The following is an 18,187-nucleotide window of genomic DNA, read 5'->3' as shown; positions in this document are numbered from 1 at the left end:
AAAGACTGAAGGCCGTGAAGGCCTAGGAACAGGGATAAGAGGCTCCACTTGGGAAAAGGGCCTGTCCTTCAGTCCCGGCTGCTCCTCCTCCTGCGAAGTCTGTGTGAGGCCCCTTTCCTTTGCCACCCGCACGCGCTCTTCTGCTCTCCTTGCGGGCTTGGGCCCCCCAGGAAAGCCCACAGCGCCCTTGCAGCACCTCTGTCCCGCCTGGCCTCGGGCCGGCCCCACCGTCTCGAAGCTCAACCCTCTCTGGCCTTCAGGGCCAAGCCGGCCCTCGGCGGCCCTCAATCCGCCCGCCCAGCGGCGCTGCCCTCCCTCAGCCCTGTTTGTTTTCCTTGCCCACCCCTGTATTCCCACCTTCCTAGGCTGCTGGGCCTGTCCTGGGGTCTCCTCCTCCCACCTCCCAGCACTTCCCAACCCCCCAACATGTCGTTCCTTTCCCCCAGCTTCCTCAGACACCCACGTATGCGGAGCGGCATTCATGATGTGGGTTCCTCCTGGCACTTGTGACTTGGCTGCCCTCGGCCCCCAGCCCAGTCTGTCCCGTCCTCATTTCCTGCCCGGGGTGGGGGGGGGCACCACTGTGCTGGTCCCTGCTGTGGATGTGGGCGTCACCGTCAGCTCCGAAAGCTCAGCTCCAGTGGGTCCCTCCCCCACTTGCTCTTGAGAAGGACGTGGTCGATGACCACCGGCATCCAGGTGCATCTTGGGATCGGCAGTGAGGGAGGGGGGCACATGCCCCCATCTCTGGCTGGGAGGTCCCCAGAGCTGCTTATCAGACCATGGGCTGGTCCGGGGAGTGCAGGGTGTGGGGCCCCAGCCAAACCTTGCCTCCATACACTCCCTCCTGTGCAGGCAGAGCCCTCGGGGCCACCCCTACCCTCAGGCCTCTCCTGCCCCCCTCACTTCACTGTCCGGTCCCAGCCTTCGTGGGGTCACTGGCTTTTTCCACACCTCCCTACCGGTCACCGTGTGCCACTCACTGTGGTCCTCAAACCACCCTCCTCTTGCTTCTGGGATGCTCCCAGGTCTTGGTCCTCTGCACTCAAACATTTGACGGCATTTCATTGGGGACCAAGTCCAGGATTTTCCACGCGGCTCACAGGGTCTCTCGGGGTCTGTTCCTGACCCCTTTCCTGACGCCTCTCTAAGGGCGCCCACAGCTTCTGCCGCGGACTGTGTAACAAGCTCACACCACTAACAGCACTGTGCAAGGCCCGCCAGCCCACTTTGTCTCCTCCCTTCCTTCTGAACCCACAGCAGCTGCTTGGTCGTGACACGGACCGGTTAGCGCAAGCCGGCTCGGCGTGGGTACTGAGAGGACAGGCCTGAGCGTGGCGGCAGCCGACGCCTGTGGGTAGAATAACACCGCTCAGACTCAACACCCACCACTGGCCCTCAAGTGAGGAACCGGCGACAAAATCCGCACAGGGACAGAGCAAAGGACAGGATGCAGTTTAACAATAACCCAATACGGTTCAGTTGATAGGCTAGAAACTTTCTAGCAGAGGAAACCCCGTGAGATGATACCGCTCAGATGCGAGGGTCCTAGCTGACCGTGAGCGCACTCGAGAAATCAGTGTGAGCCAACCTGATCGGCTAAGCCGAGAGCCGATCTGGGGCAGGAGGCAGCGTCGGGGAGAACCACGCAGGGAGAGGTTTCCCTTAAGGCGGGGACTTAAAAAAACACATTGGCTGGTCCTCTGATAGGAAGAGCAGAACCCGCCGGGGGCAATGACAGCCAGAGGCCAGATGCTGATCCAGAGGCTGCGGTCCCTGGCTCAGCTCACCTGGCGTTGCTGGCAGGACACCGTCCCCATTGTCCTTCCCGGGCCTCTGCCAGCAGACTGCCTCCTCCTGCAGAGTGTCCAGGGCCCTGTGCCCTGGCAGGGCCCCAGGTCACCCCCCGAAAGCTGCCCACCGGCAGCTGCTGTGGGGCCCCGTGCCGGGGGAGAGGGTCCCGCCCGGTCTGGCACCGTCCCGGCCAGAAGCAGCAGCCCCGGCACCAAGGCAAAGGAGATGTGCCCGTGTAATGCGGTCGAATCAATCTCAGTTCCCATCGGAAGTGCTACGATGGTTTTTTCTGGGCTAATCACGTTTGACGAGCACACAGTTCCCTGACAGAGCAAATTTTCGGGAAAAAGAAATCAATAAAAAGCCTCGGCGGCATATCTTGGGGATGGGAGACCTGTTTACGCTAATGTTTATTTAATTAATTCAAAAAGCAGCCTTCCCGAATCCAAGTTTGTCGTTAGATACCCAGTAACAGCCCTGAATTATTTAATCTGGCGAACGGGGAACGACGCAGCACAGCCCCGTGACCGGGCGCAAGAACCAGGGCCTTTGCCCTTGTCTGTGCTGACTCGACAGACTCTAGCCAGCGGGCACAGACACCCCCACGCCCTCTCGCCTCTGCCGCCTGGGTGTGGGCACTGGCCAAAACGTGTCCTGACCCTTACTTTGTACGATGAGGACGCCGTGGTGACATTCACTGTGTGCGGGACGTGCGGGTGGTCAGAGTTTTCTCCACCCCACCCCATCCCTCCCCAGGGGCGGCCTGTCAGGAACGCCACGTCTCACCTTGAGGTCAGGGATCCCGTAGCCCTTCTTGAGGGTGATCTGGAACACGTCCAGCGCGCTGATGTAGGCGGCCAGGCGCGAGAGGCTCTGCTTGCCGCTGCCGCCCACGCCCACCAGCAGCGCGTTCCCTCGGGGCAGCTCCAGGATGCGGTTGATCCGGCAGATGTGAGCCACCGCGTCTTCAAACAGCACCTGTGAGGCCAGCACCTGCGCTCAGCGCCTTCCGAGGCACAGACTCCCCTCTCAGAGCAGGCGGTGCTGGGAGTCGGGCAGCCCCAGAACGCCACTAAGGTGTTCCCAAAGACGGGAAGGGAGACCCGTGTCCTGGCCCCTGCCCGTGCTGTCAGCTCGAACACCGCTCACCAAGTTCATGACCGCGTTGACTTCGTTGTAGCTGTCCAGGACGTCTGCGAGGAGCTTGTTCAGATGAGCCACGTTGGTTACTGGGAGGTATTTGGGTTCACCGATCCCGTGAGAAAAGTGGCAGAAGAGATTTGGTTTGGCAAATAGGAGCTCATCACCAAGGTCCTAGAAATAAGAGGTAAGGCACGTCTGTTGTTGGCCACCATGGGCACGCAGGTCATTAGTGGTAGCCCTGGCACCTTGCCACAGTGGGCCACGATGCCACGCCAAGTCTTCATAGGCCTGACCACTGCTGCCAGGGCTCTGCTGCCAGAAACCCCTGGTAGGATGGTCCCATCCCCATCACATCAGGAGAAAGAAATGAATCTCCCAAGAAAGCCCAGAACCTACGAGCAGAGCACACTGACAGGCCTTTCTCCACCCCAAATGGATGGATGGAGGTTGTCACATCCTGACCTACTGAGGTGGCAATCCCTTCTCCCTCAGATGTGCACTCATGTGACAGAGTCATTTCCTGGGACCCAGTGTGGTCCTTCCCATCCTCACGTGAGGGACCTTCCAAGTGGGCTGGCCTTATCATTGGCCCCAGATACTCTGCCCTCTTGGAGCCTCTCTGAGCTCATCAGAGGGACTTGGGCGCTTGACTTACATCAAAGAATTTCTTGGTGGAAGCGATGGTGACCCTGCGCAATGTTTCCTGGTCTTTCTCGTCAACCATTTTGTCTCCATACACTCTCTCAGCCTCGTGCAGCCAGAGGCGGACTAGGTCAAGCGGTGTTCTCAGGATCTCCCCTGTGGAGAATAAGAGTCCCTGCCCCAGACCCAGGTGGTCAGCATCTTTAGCTGTGCCATGAAGGCCAGTCAAGTGCTGTTCACAGATGAAGCAAGAGCATGGTCATTTGTCCAGACAGTGATCTGTCAAGCCAGGGAAGCCACCAATGGCCAAGGCCATGCAAATCCTGGAGGTTGGCGGGTGTGTCATGGTGAGTGATGTGGGAAGGAGTTCTCATAAGACAGAGCCAAGGGCTTCGTTCTCTAAGGGGTGGATAGTGGAGAAGGGACAAGAGAGTGTGACCATGGCGGGGAGCCAGACCATCGGAGGCCACAGAGCAATGGGTTCCAAGCTGGGCTCTATAGCAAGTCTGCCTGTGTCCAGTCCTGGCTCAGCCATCTACGGACCAAGTGCCTGGACACGTTCAGTAGGCTCTTACTGGGGGTCTCTCCGGGGCTCTGGGATCACAGTGACAAGATAGTCCCTGCCTTCATGGAGTCCACATTCTAGTGGGAGATGAAACCAGGCAAAGGTAATTATGCATTGTGATGTGGGCTATGAATGACATAAACTGGGGCAATGAGATAGCACAGGGATGAGAAGGGGCCTCTAGAGGGCATGACATCTGAGGTGAGCATGCCTTAACCTCCTGGAGTCTTAGATTCCCCTCTGTAACGTGGGGTATAGGAGCATGTTACATGTCTTTTGGATGAGAAAATGGGGGTATAAGTGGCCAAACCTGGTGCCTGGCTCAGACTAAACAGCCAATAAATAAGAGAAACATCACTGCTGTTGTCACCATCACCATCACTGTCATCACCATCACCGTCATCACCATCACTGTCACCGTCATCATCACCATCATTGGCTTCACTATCATCATCACCATCGTTACCATCATTGTCATCATCATCACCACCATCATCACTATCGCAGTCATCATCACCGTCACCACCATCATCACCATCACCACCATCATCACCACCACCGCCATCATCACCATCACCACCATCACCACCATCATCACTATCGCAGTCATCATCATCACCACCATCATCACCATCACCACCATCATCACTATCGCAGTCATCATCACCATCACCACCATCATCACCATCACCACCATCATCACTATCGCAGTCATCACCACCATCACCACCATCATCACTATCGCAGTCATCACCACCATCACCACCATCATCACTATCGCAGTCATCGCCGTCACCACCATCACCACCATCACCACAATCATCACCATCATCACCACCACCATCATCATCACCATCGTTACCATCATTGTCATCATCACCACCACTGCCATCATCACCATCACCACCATCATCACCATCACCACCATCATCACTATCACAGTCATCATCACCATCACTGTCGTCAGTCCACACATCACTCTGCCTTCCCTCCTGAAAGCAGCAGAGGAGGAGAGCACCTGTGGATCAGGGACATGGCGATAACAGGGCTAGAAGAGCAGTACCTGGAAAATATTGGAGAGATCCCTGAGGTTGAAGACATAGTGAAATTTAATGGCCGTGGGAAGGAATGTTGCAGTGACTTTCTGATGCAGGGCTATTACAGGAAAGAGAAACATCGATTCTTAGGTGCTCTTAATGGCCTCAGGAAGTGCAGAGCTTACGGTATAGTTTCTAAAGCAGATGGACTATGAAATAGTGACAGTTTAAGTCAGAAATCTGCGCAGCTGACAAGGGGGGAGGTTTGCTGCTGTACTGACATGTAAATCATTTCTGTACACTGAATTTCCTGCCCCCTGCCTTCCCCTCAAGCAGTCGGATTTCAGAATATCTCCTGCTGAAACACAGCATCAGTTAAAAATATTGATTTGGAAGTATAAATAAAATATTTACCAGGGGAAACTATGAAGGAGCCATCAGCCCCACAAAGCAGTCGGCTGTGCCGCTGGGGCGGGGGGGCAGCTTACCCAGGGCCGAGGCCACCAGCTGGCTGCTCACCCTCTGCACCGCCGTGGGCACCGAGCGGAAGGCCAGGTGCTGGGCCAGGATGGTGCTGTAGATGGTGGGGAGGGCCTCCTGGCCCGGGAAGCTCACGGCAAACACACAGAAGTGGCGCTGCCCGGAAGAGCCACAAAGCCCCATCAGGCGGCCTGCGGGGACCAGCCCGGGACCTCCCCGCTTCTGGGGCCGCAGACTCTGCCCGCAGCCCCTAGAGTCCCTTGGGCATGGTCGGAACGGACAGTTGTCCTCCCCGTGCCTCATGTGTGGTAAAACCCCATCAAATGTCCACCGTATCCGAAACCGCCACATCTACACTTGACGCTCTCCAGCAAAGTTCTGGCAGAGGCGAGAGGGTGTCAGGGCACAGGCCTGGTTTTCTAGTCTAGGTCTCCATCTGCTGAGACACTGCGGAGGGGAGGTCCTGCCTGGGGGGGTTGCAGATGTAATCCAGGATATCCCGTTGACTCTGAGTTTCAGATACACAGCAAGTCATTGTTTTCAGCAGAGTGTGTCCCAAATATCGCACAGGACGTGCTTACACTAGGCAAGTGTGTGTGGTTGATCGGAAATTCAGATTTGACTGGACGCCTGTATTTGCATTTGCTAACTCGGGCAGCCCTGTGGGGTCCGAGGGAGGGCTGGCTCGCGTCTGCTGCCCCAGCAAATTCCCTGACACATGCATGCTGCAAGGTGAGGGAATTCTCCAGAGAAGGTCGGCCCGCAGCCCTGACAAATCAATGCTTTCATTTTCTTGTGCCAAAGTGAGCCTCCAGCCCACAGTGGCTGGTTTGATCTCTGCCTACCTGGAGTCTGGGATCGATGGTGAAGGATCCAGAAGTGGGGTTCATGCAGGCCACGTACTGGCAGTTATGGATGTCCTTCAACGTCAGCTTCTGCCTGTCATACCTGTGCGAGGGAGATGGGCACGACGTCGTGCCACCGGCCTGGAGCAGCCGTCCCTGGGCCCCACAGTCCACCCCCAGTCATTTCTTGCATGTGGAGATAAAAAAAACTTCGATAAATATTGCTTATAGGTGAAGCAGTCAATTTTGCTTCATGTTCTCAAGAAAAATTTTGAAACGGGAGGCATCGGAGGGGCTCAGGGTGCAGACGTGAGCTCGTATGCCAGCTCTGCCCTGCAGCGGTGCAGGGTCCCCCGGGAAGACGGCCAGGCCCGGGCCCCGGGGTCACAATGAGGACCAACGGAGCAACGGAGCTAACACGCCGAGACACACTTAGAGGGGCTCCTGACGCACGGCCAGTGCTCAGTGGATGTCTGCCCGTTACCCTTAAAAACCACGCGTCATCATGACCCTCACGCAGGCTGAGTATTTCCTTGGTGACACTTGCAGGGACTCACATGCGTTTAAAGGTCACATAGCATTTTTGCTGCGCTTCTCACCTGTTGGCGTTTTCCCCCATTATGCGTTTTCTTCCGCTGGGAGCTGTAGCCTGTTCTTGTCGCCTCATAGGAATTCCCTACACACTCTGCATACCAATCCACTGTCTGTTTCAGACACTGCAAGTCCTCGTCCCCATTCCGCTGACCCCGTGTTATGTTTGCGCGAGCGGGGGGCCTTAGGCGGCTGGGCTGTCCCGAGTCTCGCAGGACATGCTTCTCGAGGGGGGCCATCCCACGCCGCTTTCAGCGCCTGCTTAGCGCCGCCCCAGGGCCTGGCTCTGTCACATCCCCCAGGGAGCGATCCCTGACACCCCGTCCCCACATTACCCACCCCTGCTTCACTGCTGACCTTCCTGGCTTCCTACTGCCCATGAGCTCCGTGTGGTGGGGCAGGGACAGGGCAAGTGATGGACGCAGGTGGGCTTGGCCCTTGTGAACCCCTCTGTGCCTCTAGTTCTTGGAAGCGAGGGGTGGGCTTCATGCCTCCACGGTCTGATTTCCGACGGGAGTTCTTAGGATCTTTTGGTCTCAAAACCCCCAGGTTTGGCCTGGGCCACTGGCCAGGTCACTGCAGGACCCTTGTGTCAAGACACACTTCAGTTAACTGCACTGAATGTTCTTCTGATCTTTGAGAAACTGCAGCCGTAAACACGTCACCCACGGGAGGAGGCTTCTCGGGCCAGCACGGGTCTTGAGGTCTGGCTGCAGCTGCCCTTAGCGCCCTCTCCCTCTGGCTCTCACACTCCAGCCCCATTGGGTCCTCCTTGTGACCTGCTCCCTCCCCCCACAGGCCCTTTGCATGTGGCACTTGCTCTGCCCGGAATGCTCTCCCTCCAAAGGCTGTCTCCTGGCCAGTCTGACTGTGCCTCGAGCTTTCAGCTGCAGCGCGGCCTCCCCCGGCCTGTCTCTGTCCCAGCTGGGGGACTGCTCTGGGACTGCACTGCGGGGCTCCCTCAGAGCTCCCCTGCCTGTGCAACTGCACCTCTTTGTCTCCCCTGCCGGAGGGACCCTCGATGGGAGACGGACCTGCCTGTTCTCCCTCCGTGGGTGCCTTCGGCCACGGTTGCCAGCCCGGGGCCTAGCAGACAGATGTGGGGGAGAGCTGATACAGCCTTCCAGCCCTAAGGCCCTACCCCGGTGGTCTGTGTCGTGGTCCTGCATGCTCCCCGCCCCCCTCCCCGCCCACTCACCAGTGCCCGTGGTCCATGTGCTGCCGGATGAGCGTGTGGGGGGCCACCGTCCCGTACTTGTCCACCTCGGGCATGTTCATGTCGTCGATAAAGTAGATGAGCTTCTTGGTGCCTGGGGGGCCGTAGTTCCTCCCGGATTTCTTCTCCAGTGGCTTCTCAAGAACCCCTAGAGAAGGGAGCCAGTTGGCTACCACTGTGCTTGGTACATCCTGCTGGGAGGGGCTGGGCCCAGGGTCCCCGGCACCAGAGGCGGTGGCCAAGGAGCGGCCCTGGAGGGGGCACCGAGGATGGGGGGGCTTTGACTCCATCACCCCCAGGAGCAAAGGAGTGAGCTGTGGGCGTGGAGGGTCCAAGCGAAAGACGGCAGGAACCTTGCAGCTGCACAAGCTTGGGGCCATCTCAGACTGGTTATGGCAGGGGCTCCCGCAGGATCTGCCCAGGAGCTCCTACTCTCATCCCCCCTACTCTGTGGCTAGAGGCCAGTGGAGGGGGTGTGGCAAGTGAAGAGGACCCTGGCCAGTCCCTGGGTCTTCCGTGAAAAGGGGTCATGGAGAATGTGGAGGCCGGGGGACAGCCATGTGGGAGGAACGTCACTGGGGGTGTCCAGGCTGGGCTATAAGGACCTACCCTAGTCCTTGACCCCACCCTGCACCCCTGCTCCTACCCCAGTCCCACTTTGTACCTCAACCTGGCCTTACCCTGCACCCTGGCCCTGGCCTCCCCCTGTACCCCTTCTCCTGGCCCCAGCCCCACCCCCACCCTGTACCCTGGCCTGTCTGCCCTCACCCTGCACCCCAGCCTGCTCTCCACCCTGCACCCCTGCTCCTGGCCCCACCCTGCACCCCAGCCCACTCCTCACGCTGCACCCCTGCTCCTGGCCTCACCCTGTACCCCTTCTCCTGGCCCTAGCCCCACCCTGTACCCTGGCCTGTCTGCCCTCACCCTGCACTCCAGCCTGCTCTCCACCCTGCACCCCTGCTCCTGGCCCCACCCTGCACCCCAGCCCGCTCCTCACGCTGCACCCCTGCTCCTGGCCTCACCCTGCACCCCGGCCTACCCCCACCCTGCATCCCTGCTCCCGGCCGCGGCCCCCACCCTGCAGCATGGCCGAGGTGGTGTAGAAGTTGAAGGGTACAGCCTGCACCAGGTAGTCGTCGGTGCTGAGGCTCTCCAGCTTGTCCCCCATCAGCACGGACTTGCCCGTGCCCGCGTTGCCCACCAGCATCAGCGGCCACGACTTCTCCATGAGCAGGTCCATGAAGTAGCGGATGCGGATGGTTTCCGTGGTGTGCACCAGCGAGGCCTGGGGCGGGGCGGAAGGACAGGAGGGCCCGGAGGAGCCCTGAGCCTCAGACACGCTGAGCCCCCGACCTCCCCTTCCAGCTAACGTGCGGACCGGAGCGGTGCGTCCAGTCCCCGGGCTTCCTCGAAAGGTCCTGCTGTGGTCGTCCGTGAGGAAGCCCGCGATGGGCCGCTGAGTCCCGCTCCTGAGTCGTCACCGAACTGTCACCTGTCGGGGCAGTTACCTGCAGTGGGACGTCAGGGTCCAGCTCAAAGGCAGGCACGTTCTCTGTCCACGGCAGGAGCTTCTTACTGTCAGGGTCTATGTAGTAGTCAAAGATCGTTCCCTGCGAGGGGAACTTGATCGTTCTAAACTCGTTGACCCACCACTTGCTGAACTCGACTCGATAGTCTACCAGCTGTTGACAAACAAGAGCGCTGGCAGGGCCCCGCCGGGGGCGGTCAGAGGGCTCCCGGGGCGGGCTCCCCATCGCCCGCTGCTCACCTGGTCCTGGAACATGGCTCCCCCGAAAGCCCAGAAGCAGGCGAACACAAAGTAGAGCTCGTACAGCTCCTTGGGGGAGTCGGGCGGCGCGTTCTTCTCCGTGAGGAGGCACTCGAGCAGGTGCAGGACCGTCTGGGTGACCGTGATCTCGGGGATGGGCGTGATCTTCTTAAACCCGAAGCGCAGCTTGTCCAGGCACGTGGGCAGGTACTTGTCGAAGAGAATCATCAGGTTGGCCTTCTCAGACTGCACCTTGCGCCTCTCAATCCAGCTGCTCACCACCCTGGGGGCGACGGGGGGCACTGGGTGCTGGGACCACCACGTTGGGTCTGCCCGGCATCCCTGCCCTTGCTGAACCACTTGGTGTCTCCAAGTGGTTCTGGCACGCCTGCCTGGTGATGGGGCCCGACCCAGAGCTGAAGAGAGTCTGACGAGGGTGCTGGGGCCGTGGGGGTGTGCTCCTTCTCTGGCATTCTCGCTATGCGGGTGCGTAAGCTTAGAACAACTGGGAACCACCTTTGCTCCCCCAGACGAAGCTAACACTGAGGGCAGCAGAGCTGGACAGAGGGGAGAGAAAGATCTCATGACATCACCTGGGTGCGAAGGGGAGAGAAGGGATTGGAGGGGAAAAGAAGGGAGAGAAAGGGAGAGGAACAGGGACGTCTCATTACATCATCTGAATGCCTGGATCCAGCCATGCCTGAAGCAATCTTGGTGAATTGAGCCAATTCTTTTTTTTCCTTTTTTTCTGCTTTAGCTAGTTTGAGTTGAATTTGTCACATTCCGTGAAAGAGCCCAAACTAACGCGCGAGGCAATCCTTGAGGAGCCATGTTGGACTGTCTGGTGCCCATCTGCCTCTGGAGTGGGCTGCCCAGAAGTGGCCCCCCATAAGGGTGAGGGCACAGACTCCGGGGCCTGCTGCCTGGGCTTGACTTGACTCCACTGTGGCCACAGCGGCTTGGGCGAGTCACTCAACACGTCATCAAAGTGCGAGTGACAACAATGCCTCCCATTTCGAAGGACCGCCTGGGCTGATGTTCTAAAGCTCACAGAAGGGCGCCTGGCCCATCGTGAGAGCTGAGTGAGTGCCTGCTCGAAGCATAAACAGAGTCCGGCTCCCTTGTGGGTCAGAGAGCGTGTCCTTTCCAGGACGCCTGGAGCAGAAGCAGGAAGCTGTGTCACCACCCGCAGCCCCGGGGACATGTGTCTCTGTGAGCGAGCTCCTGCCCTGGAGGCTGCGATCCCCCCTGTGCTCTATCAGAACGGGGAACTGAGAGCTAAAACCCCTGCCCCATTGCACGCGGGATCGTCACGGTAACAGAGCCATCCTTTCCCCAGTCTGCATCTGCGGGCAAAGCGTAACCCGCGTGCCTGGACCAGTTAGGACCTGACCTCCGAATGTGGCGGGTCTTCAGAATGGGGCCGGTTTGCGAACCTGTGCACAGACTGCGGTTTTTGCCCTCCCTGCTGAAGGTGTTTATGTCAAATTAAAAATGTTGCCGTGGTTAGAGTCATGCAGTGCGTGCAGATGGGCACGCTGGCTTTGATGGGAAATGCAAGCCCAGGGAGACACACACGCTTGGGAGGACGGCCGGCCTGGCTCCGGCCCGGCCCCCAGAGGCAGCCTTGCTTCACTTCCCGCCCTGGGATGAGCTCCGCAGTCTCCTGGCCTCCAGTCACTGCTGTCCCCAGGGGAAGGCCGCCTTGCTCCCGGGGGTCCCAGGCCGGCTCCCTACCCTCTTCAGTTCTCTCCTCCTCGTCCCCAAACAGCTGCTCACTCTCTCAGTCCTTCCTCTGGGGGCTCCAAGAACCACTCCTGGTGTAAGGCTTCCCTCCAGGCTCTCTCCGCCCTGCCCCACGGGAGCTCCTGAGCGCACCACAATCCCTCCTCCCTCCTGGAGCCCTGTGTCCTCAGCTCCTGCCTTGCCTGCCACCCTGAAAACTCTCACACGTGGTGTAGTGGGCAGAATGGTGGCTTCCAGAACACAGGGCCACTGACACCGGGAAAGGTGACCTCATTTGGAAAAGGGCCTTTGCAGACAGACTAGTCAAAGTAAGGATCTCAAAATGAGATCGTCCCGCATCAGGATGGGCCCCAGTCCGCTGACTGCCCCTGCAAGAAGAGGGGACTGAGGGAAAACCTCAAGAGACACAGAAAGGTGGCTGTGTAGAGACAGACGCAGAGATGGGGGGATGTATCCAGAGGCCAAGGGACGCCAAGGATGGCCTGGAGCCGCCAGGAGCTAGGAGAGAGGCCTGGGACACGTTCTCCCCCTGCCTGCCCACACTTCGATTGTGGACTTCGGGCCCCCAGAATCAATGCCACCTCTTTCTTAAGATTTCAAACATTTCTCACAACCTCCCTTCCCCGCTGCCCCCCCGTGGCCACCATGGTCCGGCACAGGCAGCTCTCCTCTTCACGCCAGAAAGGGCCCCCGTGCAGGCCCCGCAGGCTGGTCCGCGCTGGCCCCTTCCTGCCGAGAGCATCTTCGGGCTTCCCGCTCCGTCCACGGACACCTGGCCCCCACCCGGACCCCAGAACACCCTGCCCCGTGCCTCGTCCCGGCTGGTTTTCGTCTGGCATGCTTCTTGAAGTTTTCGTCCTCCTGGAAAACTCCCTCTCCTGCCAGGCGTCAGCCCAAACTCCACCTCCTCTTGGGAAGACTTCCTGGCTGAGGACAGGCCCGGTCCCTCCTCCCTCCTGCTCAGGGTTCCGGGCACATGGTGCCATGCGGTTGTCACCGTGCATCACACCGTGGAGTCACGTGGCTGTCTCGCAGCCTCTCGCTGCCGTGACCCGGCGCGTTGGGAGAACCACGGGGTATTTACTGAGTAACTGGATGTAAGCTTGCCCGGGCGACTCTGAAACGCCCCCAGCCTCGTCTTCCTCTGCCAGTTTCGAATGGGAAAACAAAAACCCAACTCACGGGTTCCACCCCAGATCTGCGGGGTTGATGTAGAGAATGCCGGCTCTGGAGACAGTGGCCGGGGTGGCCGTCCGCAGGTGGCTGATCTCGAACACCAGCCTCATGGTGCGGTTTAGGGGGATTCGCTCGTTGCTGGCCAGGGTGAGGACCTGGGAAGGGAGGCAGGCCTGTGGGTTTACAGGGGCAGACGTGCCATCGGCCTGATGGGTCGTCACACAGACGTGTCTCGGAACGAGGAGGAGGAAGTCCGGGACCTTTCCCCCAGCCCAACCTTTCCCAGACACCCCCGGCCCCGTCCCACGTCTGCCCCCCGCCCACGCCAGGACAACACACGAGGCTCCCAGATGTGCGCACCGTGTGGGACGTCACCCGGATGTTCAATTTGCTTTCTTAAACCATGATCCCGCCCCTTCCCCGGGGGTTCTTGAGTTCCCTCTTCCACCCAATCACGTTCTTAAGCTGCTTCTGGATCATTCTGAAGACTGTTTCTGCCTTCCAAGATATGAGATGTCCTGCTACGTTATGTCACAAGCCAATTAAGCATGAATGTTCTCCGTATCTGCACCTTCACCCACGCTGCTGCCCGAGCAGGTCTCGGATGGGGTACACGTGGAACTGTGTCCTATGATGAACACGTCTCGGGACAGGGGACTTTCCCTTGTTCCTAACTTTCTATACAGAGTTCCAGACAGACCCTCGCTCTATCCGTTCCAGTCTAGGGAAGGTTCTGTCTGTTGTGTGCAGTGGGTGGTGATGTGTGGCTCTTCCCATGAGCCCCCTGCCCTATCCCAGGCCCCCCACCGGGCTTTGGGGGTTAGCTCTGGAATCCAGGAGCCCCTCGAACCTTGTTGTCATCCATGACAGTGTTGAGAGACTCAATCCACATTGGGTCTATGTCCCCATCCAGGACAATCCACTTGGGGCCATCATGAGTGATGTTGGCCAGGTCCCGCATTATGGTGGAGAAAAGGCCTGTGAGTGAGGAAGGCTGGTGTGAGCAGGGTTGGTGTTGAGTGAGCAGGGCTGGTGTGAGCAGGGCTGGTGTGAATGAGCAGGGCTGGTGTGAATGAGCAGGGCTGGTGAATGAGCAGGGCTGGTGTGAGCCCTGGAGCTGGTCCCGCCCTCACTCCGCCCACCCTGCCGCAGCTCCTGTTACCGTCCTTCCACTCCCTGGTGGCGGGGTTGATGACTCCAAACAGCTCATCACAGGTGACAGCCTTGGGGTCCAGGTCCACGGCAACCGGCTTCCTCTTCATGTTCTGATAGGTCTTGTTGAGAGACTTGAGGACCTGGGTATGGAGGTGGGTTGTTCTCACGGGGCTCAGGGGCTCTGATCCTGCCCCCACACCCGGGGAGTCACCACCCACCATTCTGAAGGCCTTTTAGAAACCCCAAGAAGAATTCCTGCTTTGGGTCGTTTCTGCTTTGGTCACACGGAGGTGAGTGCGTCCCCCAAACAGTGACTGAGGCAGGGGCCCCGGGAGAGGGGGAACACACGGCCACAGCCCCTGTCTGTGGACAGCAGAGCACAGTGTGCCCTGGGACCAGGCTAAGTTCAAGAAAAACTCACAGTAGTTTCCTGACGATGAACGCAATCCATGCTCATTGAGAAAACATTAAGTGAAGGAAACTACCCGTAATTCCTCCACCCAGAGAAAAGGATTTTTAAGGACATTTGAGGATATTTCATATGTATTTACATGCGTACAGACATAAAAATACATACATATATACATACTCCTTTTAGAAGATCGGGTTCAAACAGTTTCTGCCTTTTTAAAAATTACGTGCTATGAGCACACCCATGTTATTAGTTTTTGGAAATAATCTTGAATGATAACACGGCCCATCCTGCGGGTTCCAGCTCAACACTGGCTGGCTTAGACTCTTCCGATGTTTCAGATATCAGTAGTATTGGCCCCCACCCTCTGCTTCTCACCATGCCCAGGTAATGGCAGGGGACGGGGACAGGAGTTTGGGGGGCTGATGCAGGAGGCAGGTGGGGACAGGATGGTGGGGTCTGTGCAGGGGGGCGGGGGGGAAAGGAGAGCGGGGGGGCTGGTGCAGAGGGCAGGTGGGGACAGAAAGGTGGGGGTGGGGGGCCGGCCACAGAGGGCCAGGTGGCTGGTGTCCGTGGGGAAGGAGCAGGAAGAGAGGAGAACCTGGGAGAAGGGACTCAGTGGGACCAGGGTCCTGTGGCAGCTCCTCGCCGCCCCCTGCCCCCGGGGGCGTGGGGAGGTGGCAGAGGCTGAGCCTCTAGCAGCTGCAGGGCCTTCAGGGTGGACGGCGGCGTGGACAGGAGTGCGCATGCCTGAGATTTGCCGCTGCCCGCGTTCCCGATGACGAACACCGAGTGGCGCACTTGGAGCAGCTCCTCGAGCTGCACGACCTTCAGCACGAAGCTGTCTTCTGCCTGCAGCTTGAGCTCCAGGATGCTCTGCTTGATGATCTGGGGAGGTGTGCACAGGAGGGGGTGCTGGGCACGGGGTGCAAGCACCAGGCAGTCTTTCCAGGAGGGGGGCTTCGTGGGAGACGTTGTAAGGCGGCAGCGGCCCTCTGGCGCAGAGGTGTCCCCACGTTCTGCCGGTCATGCTACTGAGCTTCCGTGCGGGGGATGGGTTTGCCTGAAGCCCCCCGGGGCCCCCCGGTTCCTCCTGAGACCCGCCCCCCCCAGCAGCGAAAGAAACAGGTGCTGGCCGGGGCTGAAAGGCGGTTTGTGGCTTCCCCATGTTTCTCACAGCAGCGGGAGCTGTGCACATGTGACTATCGCCAGCTGCCCGACGCGGCCACCTGCCCGGTGCCGCACCTGCCACCGAGGTGCCGATCCGACCCCAGGGCCCAGAAGTACCTACCTTTTCAAAATTCAGGTCCCGCTTCCGAGGCACGTCCAGGGCAGGGAAAAGGTCCCCAATCAGCCCCATGAACACAGGCAGGTCGTCGGTCACGATTTTGGGGATGTTGAAGTCTCTCAGTGCCCTCATGAGCACCTGGTCCTCTGCCCGGCTGGGGTCCCCTCTCTTCAGGGAGCCGGCCACCACCAGCACAGACTTGATGGCTCGCAAGCCCCAGTCATAATGATCCTGGGGAGGGGAGGCATGGACAAGCGGGTGTGAGCACGCCTTCACACTCTGACTGTGTTAGGGACAATTGGGGCCAAAGCCGGCATGCCGCCGGGGGCACACGGAAGCTTCCCCAGGCCAGCCCAGAAGGCACCCTCCCACACCGCTCCGCGGGCCCCAGACACTGTCGGCACACACCTGCTTTGACAGGAGCTCTTTGCACAAGGTGTAGAGCGTGATGAACTTCCTGGCCAGCAGGCGGGCTTCCAGAAAGCCCTCGGCCACCAGCATGATCTCACATATCAGTTCAAAGTCGGGGACGACCATGGCGCAGGGCCTGGGGGAGATCAGTGGGGTCTGCCTCAGGCTTCTCCCCCCTTCCTCCCACAGTCCCACGTCCCATCCAGCTAGGTGCACACCTTCCGTGCCAGGAAGCCCACAGCATCAGGATTCCAGGGGCATGGGGGCGGGTTCCTGGCATCCCCTGTCCTCTCTCCCCCTCAGTGGCTGCCCCTCTGCCCTCTGCCCTCTGCCCCCTGCATGGGCTGGTGCCAGACCCTACCCTGCTCTCCCGACTCTTCTCTGAACCTGACCTTCCATGGTCAAGGGCCTCCCCCCCAGGAAGGCAGAAGAGGAAGATCACTGTCTACTTTCTAGGGGGGTCCTGCCTGCTAGACCCCCCAACTCAGGAGCCTCGTCTCCCTGGCCTCCCTCCTCTGCCCACACACCTGAATAGGGCCTTCAAGTTCTCGGGCAGCTCAGTGCGTCCTGCGTACCCGGGGTTCATGGTGATGAAAAGGCCCACAGTGGGGATGAGACTTATCATCTCTCCCAGGAAATTGAATGTTTTTTTCTTGGCCCGAATTGCATCTTGGACACATTTTACCTAAACAGTCGGCACACAGACGTGTCAGTGTGGGAATGACCAGCTTCCACGGCCGATCTTCACTGGGGTTGAAGCACGTGGCTCACGCTTGCAAAGGACACTCCTGGGCTCGCTTTTCTTTTCTGGATGCTGCTGTCCCTGCGAGGACCCTGCCTGTCCCCTTCTATAGTCATACCCCCTCCCCCTGCACCCCCCCCCAAGCACTGGTCTGCTCCAAATTCCTGTAACTCTGCTGCTTGGTGAATGCCGCTGTGTGGAATGGTGCAGCATGTCATGCGAGCTGAGCTCCGGTCACCCCACGGAGCGCCCGGGAGGAGGCCCCCCCGCCCCCGCGGCGCTGCGGCATCCCTGCTTGTTCGGCACCATTACTGAGTGGTGTCCCGCCTCCCGGCCGGTCTGTGTGTCCCGTTCCTGCTCTGGCGGTGCCGCGTGGGAGGACTCGTTAGCAGCCTCCTCCGCGTCAGACAGGCTTTGAGAACGACGGCGCTGGGTGAATTCTAAATCTCCGGGCTCAGCCGCTCCTGCAGAGCGGCTGCAAGCCTGCGCGCCACCACTGGAGGGCGCCCGACGACCATGGTTGGAACCCTCCAACCACCGGCCTTGAAGTCACTGTCTCTCCACCTTTTGGGCAAAGCTCCCGCCCCGGGGCCTGACCTTTCCTCCCCGGCTGGTCCGCGGGCAGGGCTCCCCCGGCCCACGGCTGGCGGCTGGAGCGGCACACCTTAGCTTCTTCGCTGCCTCCCCTCTGTGCGTAGCCTCTCCTAGCATCCTGGCCCAGGATGGACTTAATGATCCATTCGAGTCAAAAAAACAGGCTGGGGTCCCTTTGCCGACTTTGGGGGTGGGGCAGTAACTCTGCTGCTGCACTGGTGGGGGCGGGGACCCCAAGGCAGCGGCCTTCATTCTCGCTTTGCCTTACGGGGCTCCAGCCCAGGGCCCAGGGACAGCTCCATGTCAGGAGGCTAACAGTGTGGAGGATGCCGGCCACCTGCTTTCACCTTGAATCCTGACAACAAACCCGCGTCCTTGAAGCCATTTTACAGATTAGGAAGGGCTGAAGTCACTGCTGAGCACAGAGATAGGGAGTCCAGTGAGTAGGTTCAGGGCAGGCTCTACGCCCAGGTTTGGGTCCTGAGTGGCGGGGGCTGGTTTCAGCTCGGCTTCCTGGGCTCTGTCTGAAGCCTCCCGCGTGGGCCAGAGGCTCGGGCTGCGGGGAGCTGCTACCTGCTTCTC

At 59.5% G+C, this 18,187-nt stretch overlaps 1 protein-coding gene across 1 annotated transcript in view; it reads right to left on the bottom strand.

The window, feature by feature from the left end:
* The window catches only part of DNAH17 (dynein axonemal heavy chain 17), a 95,206-nt gene that overhangs the window by 32,478 nt on the left and 44,541 nt on the right, over positions 1-18,187 (bottom strand). The window contains exons 37-53 of the mRNA XM_045813910.2: positions 16,797-16,954; positions 16,267-16,405; positions 15,862-16,089; positions 15,321-15,458; positions 14,166-14,298; positions 13,854-13,981; positions 13,010-13,158; positions 10,082-10,364; positions 9,822-9,995; positions 9,391-9,598; positions 8,296-8,461; positions 6,507-6,609; positions 5,670-5,817; positions 5,208-5,299; positions 3,593-3,754; positions 2,944-3,108; positions 2,581-2,772 (exon numbers count right to left, since the gene is read on the bottom strand). Coding sequence (XP_045669866.2) covers positions 2,581-2,772; positions 2,944-3,108; positions 3,593-3,754; positions 5,208-5,299; positions 5,670-5,817; positions 6,507-6,609; positions 8,296-8,461; positions 9,391-9,598; positions 9,822-9,995; positions 10,082-10,364; positions 13,010-13,158; positions 13,854-13,981; positions 14,166-14,298; positions 15,321-15,458; positions 15,862-16,089; positions 16,267-16,405; positions 16,797-16,954 — 2,766 coding nt within the window. The remainder of the gene's footprint in view (positions 1-2,580; positions 2,773-2,943; positions 3,109-3,592; positions 3,755-5,207; positions 5,300-5,669; positions 5,818-6,506; positions 6,610-8,295; positions 8,462-9,390; positions 9,599-9,821; positions 9,996-10,081; positions 10,365-13,009; positions 13,159-13,853; positions 13,982-14,165; positions 14,299-15,320; positions 15,459-15,861; positions 16,090-16,266; positions 16,406-16,796; positions 16,955-18,187) is intronic.

The sequence above is a fragment of the Ursus americanus genome, chromosome 23, assembly GCF_024610735.1.
Source record: "Ursus americanus isolate L20-20 chromosome 23, mUrsAme1.1.p, whole genome shotgun sequence".
NCBI classification, from domain to species: Eukaryota; Metazoa; Chordata; class Mammalia; order Carnivora; family Ursidae; genus Ursus; species Ursus americanus.
The sequence above is the reverse complement of the archived record's forward strand: the minus strand, read 5'-3'. Positions and strand labels throughout refer to the sequence as shown.